Source organism: Microtus ochrogaster, chromosome 5, assembly GCF_000317375.1.
Source record: "Microtus ochrogaster isolate Prairie Vole_2 chromosome 5, MicOch1.0, whole genome shotgun sequence".
Lineage (NCBI taxonomy): Eukaryota > Metazoa > Chordata > Mammalia > Rodentia > Cricetidae > Microtus > Microtus ochrogaster.
In genome coordinates, this window is record NC_022012.1 from 59258646 (window position 1) to 59263020 (window position 4375).

A 4375-nucleotide genomic window follows, 5' to 3' on the forward strand; every position below is an offset into this window, starting at 1 on the left:
TGGGTCTCTGTCTCTGTCTCCTTTCATCGCCTGATGAAGGTTAATATTCAGGGGGATGCCTATATGTTTGTCTTGATTTGCATTTCCCTGATCGCTAGGGTTAAACTTTCCTCTTAACACTGTTTTCATTGTGTCCCATAAATTTGGGCAGGAACGACCAAGCACTGTTAGGATCCTATGTGTTGCTCACAAGTTTGGCCGGAAGATTGATGATGCCCAGTGCAGATAATATGGAGCAGAGGGCAGCAGATGAATCTGCGCTTCAGTAACATCCCTGTCCGAGAAAAGCTTGTCAGCATCTCTAGGAATTTGTTTGACTCAGGCACTCTACTTTTAAAGTTGCACCTATTCACTAAGAATTGTACGCACTGATGTTTACATCATTGTTTTCATTATTGGTGTTTATGGTCTGGGCCAGGCGCTTCTAGGTTCTTGGGCTCTTACCAAAACAGTTGGGAATAAGCGTTCACATAGACTTACAGAAGGCAATGCAACTGTGTGACTTAGAGGGATACACTGTTAAAATGGACAATGGGTTGCATGAATGAGCATACTCAAGGCTCTCTGGCTATAGCCTGAGCCTCTTCTTATGGAATCCAAGATAAGAGCTGGCAACTAAGGGGCATAGTTTGGGTGGTTCTCTATCTTGACTGAAAGATTGGGTTATATAATTTTACTTTTCCTACTATGCATGTCCCATCTCATAATACATCTGATTTTAATCATATGCACACCTAATTATGCATAAGATAGTAAGAAGGAGATTGTCTCTGAAGATGTACCAGAGGACACAATTTCGCCTTACCAATGTGCACCCAAAACAAGTTTAGACCAGATCAGCCTCTCTACTTTCCATACCCAGATACACTGGGCACACTCCTGAAAAAGAACTTTAAAAAAGTGATTTTCACCAGGGGTGAGAAAACATATCATTGCTCAGGGATGGAGGGGTTTCATCAGAAAGGGGGGGATATGGACAGGAGAACAGAGAATGACAGGTACAAAACTCTGTTTTACAATGCTATAAGCTGTCAAAAAATTAAAATAAAGAAATGAAGCAAAGCATATACATATTTTAAAAGATTAGAAGAAATAAATGTCTACATTTAAAGGAACCTACATAGAAAGATGTCCTCCAGATAGTGTACCCCATTTTATGATGAAAAATATAAAGTGAAAAATATATATTATGAATGGAAATTGCATAATCTAATAAAGTCTGGAATTATATACAGTAGTTACAATCAATTCTTTCTTAAACAGCATTGTGAAGAAAATGCTCTGAGTACTTAGAGCAGTCACAATTCAGAGCTGGACTTGAATAACTGCCCCGTGCATGAAGAATTTATCCTCCTATCTTTTTCATGAACTTCCATCAACCCTTCTGAGATCAGCACCCTCAAAATAAGCCATCTGTAAGGCAACACTCCAGTGACTGCACCTGCAAGGTCGTACTAGCTGTTTATGCTGGTTACAATTTCAAATCCAAAACAGCAGGGGAAGGTAGCTGCTCTCACTGTGGATGCAGGGGATCACACTGTTGTCTTCTCTTGCAGGCCACCAGATCACTTTACAAATCAAGCCCACCAACTTACCGTCAAAAAGCTACGTAAGAAAAACAAGGTAAAATTGTACTTTCTTTTTTACATGTTGGTTTGAAGTAGTCTGAATTTTGAGAAAAAAAAATAGAACCAGTTCTGTACCTTTTTAAAAAAAATTTAATAGAGATACATAACGCACCTATTCTTTATTTGGTAGCCTTTCAAAATTTAATGTGGGTGGCAGGAGGTATTTCCTGGTGCAAGGAGAGAGACAGAACACTCATCAACTGGAATGTGCAGACAAAATAAGGAAATTACAGGAATAAACTAAGTATTTTATAATATTCCCAATCTTGTCTTAAAAAATATATATCAGTAATCTGTGGTTTTGCAAAACTGAAATTTTCAAAGTAATAATATTTATGTCACTGAGTAATTTCATCTAAGGTATTCTTACATTCCTTTTTTCCTGTTGTGAAATAAGCTATACAGCACAGCTCCGTCCTAGCTTTCATCCTCTTGCCTCAGCCTCTAGAGTGCTGGGATGGTACGCAACAGTCGCTGCTGGTTTCATTTTCTTTTTATTTCAAATAACAATCACCCAAAGTAAAAAAAGAAAAATATGTAGAAGCAGCCTTATTTGTGAAATGTGAGCTACTTCAGAAAGTCTTCAAAACTTGTCTCTTTTATAAAATACAAGCCGTTTTATCAAGATCATTTTATTTAAAAAAGTGATCTAGTCTGGTCATACACAATGTACAGAACATTCATTTTATAAAAGAACTTTGAGGGGACAGATATTGGAAATTTTTATTCCCAAGTTACCTATTTTTAAAAATTATACAAAGTCTTGGATATTAATCAGTGGAAGCAACCAGTGCTCACTCTAGAGACAATCAATAACACCTATTCCTCAGGCCTGCACCTGCGGTGCTTTCCAGCTGACATGCAATCAAGGACGCTGTAGCAATACGGCTAGGAGGAATAATAATTTTTATTCAGTTGCACACTGGGAATGAGGAGTGTCATCTGAATTTTTGAAACCAGGAAAATTAAAGAAACAGAACAAGTTCAGATAAGCGCCACAAAATGACGACAGGATATAGGATCTGATATTGATAAAATTTGATGCTACTTTGAGAGGTGATTTGCTTTCCTACGGGAAACTGTATTCAACTGTCAACCTCCTGAGAATAGAGCTAACATCAAGAAAAAAACATGTTTCTTCCAGGATGAAGCAAACACCAATTAAATCTTGAAATACCAGAGAGCATTAAGGGCCATATGTCAAATGAAGGCTCCCAGGGAATAAAAGAAACTGACTTTTCACGGTTAAAAAAAAAAAAAAAAAAAAAAAAAAGGTAGATGAACAGTAACAACAAACATGAAGCATCAATGCTGTTTCTCCAAGGTTACGGCATTGTGGTTGCTGAAGGACATGTATGTTCCTTAAGGAAAAATTGCTGTACTAGATTAGTGCTGTCCTCTGTAAATGGGAAGAACCGGGATGAAGTTCCTGCACAGACTATTCGCCATCTCTTCTCCAAAAGACTCTCATCCTGGCAATGAAGGAATGTAGTCCCAGGGGGCTTTAAAGTTGATAATAAACAGAAGCCATTCTGACCCTTCAAAGATTTCCTAAATGACAAGCCCACCCTCTCACCCACTTATGAAAGTTGGACCAAAATTAACTGTTGACTTGACCTTGCATGACTCTTAAAAATACAACTCTTTTCTTCCAGGTAGCCAAGAAAAGAAATTCTGACCTAACTGCTATAGGACTTGAAGAATCTGACCATCAGGATTGGGAAGGAAATTAAAGCCTGAAAACATATATATATATATATTTTAGAGTATGTCGGAAGGCAACTTTCTTCCTTAAAGAGAAGTGCATCCATTCTGTTAGCTCCTGAAAAATGGGGGCAGATATGTTCATTGGAAGCTAGGCATGTAGATAACACTGAGAAGCAACATGCCTCAACTATAATAGTCATGCATTTGATAACTGATTTAACGGGGGGGGGGCATTATTTTAGTCAAAACTCAAAGCAATCATGGAACACATTTTGACTATTTTTGGATGGTACTCAAATTGAAAGAACAAAAAAAACAGGTTGGTGTCTTTCTGTCTCTAAATTATTAATTAAAGCTTATTTCCAACAAGTGCACCTTGTTTTATGGCTTGTGAAGTTTCAGGCATCAGGCAGGCTCTTTTACACATTAGAATATACATTTAAAAGATTGTCATTTGGGCTAGAGAAATAGCAAAATGGTTAAAAGTATATACTGCTCTTTCAGAGGACCTGAGTTTAGATCCCAACACCGACATTGAGTGGCTCACATACATGGGCAGCTCAAGCTCCAGAGAACCCAAACCCCCTCTTCTGGCCTTTGTACCCATGTGCACATAACCACATCATGTCATTTATTTTTTTTTTTAATTGGGGGTGAGGGCAGACTGGAGAGATGACGCAGTGGTTAAGAACACTTGTTGCTATAGCTCAATAAAAACAACTGGTTTTCCAGAGGACTCAGGTTCGGTTCCCAGCACCCACAAGACGGCTCACAACTCTTTATAATTCCAGTTCCGGGGATCCAACACCCTTTTCTAATTGATTACGGCAGGCACCAGGCAGGCAAGTGGTCTGCATACATGAAGGCAGGCAAAACACTCATACACATAAAATTTTCAACCTTAATGTTAAAAGTATTCTAATTTTAAAGATGATCCCTTGTGTGAGGGCTGGGTTTCTCATGCATGAATGGAGGCTCAGGCACTGTGAAGAGTACATTTGTGATCTACACTACATGTGTGTTTCTCCCTCTCTCACTCT

At 38.4% G+C, this 4375-nt stretch overlaps 1 protein-coding gene across 1 annotated transcript in view; it reads left to right on the forward strand.

Annotated features, from left to right (window-relative positions):
• Positions 1 to 3361, forward strand: part of Impg1 (interphotoreceptor matrix proteoglycan 1) — a 129500-nt gene extending 126139 nt beyond the window's left edge. Inside the window, exons 17-18 of the mRNA XM_026779099.1 lie at positions 1557 to 1623; positions 3284 to 3361. Coding sequence (XP_026634900.1) covers positions 1557 to 1623; positions 3284 to 3361 — 145 coding nt within the window. The remainder of the gene's footprint in view (positions 1 to 1556; positions 1624 to 3283) is intronic.
• The last annotated feature ends 1014 nt before the right edge of the window (positions 3362 to 4375 follow it).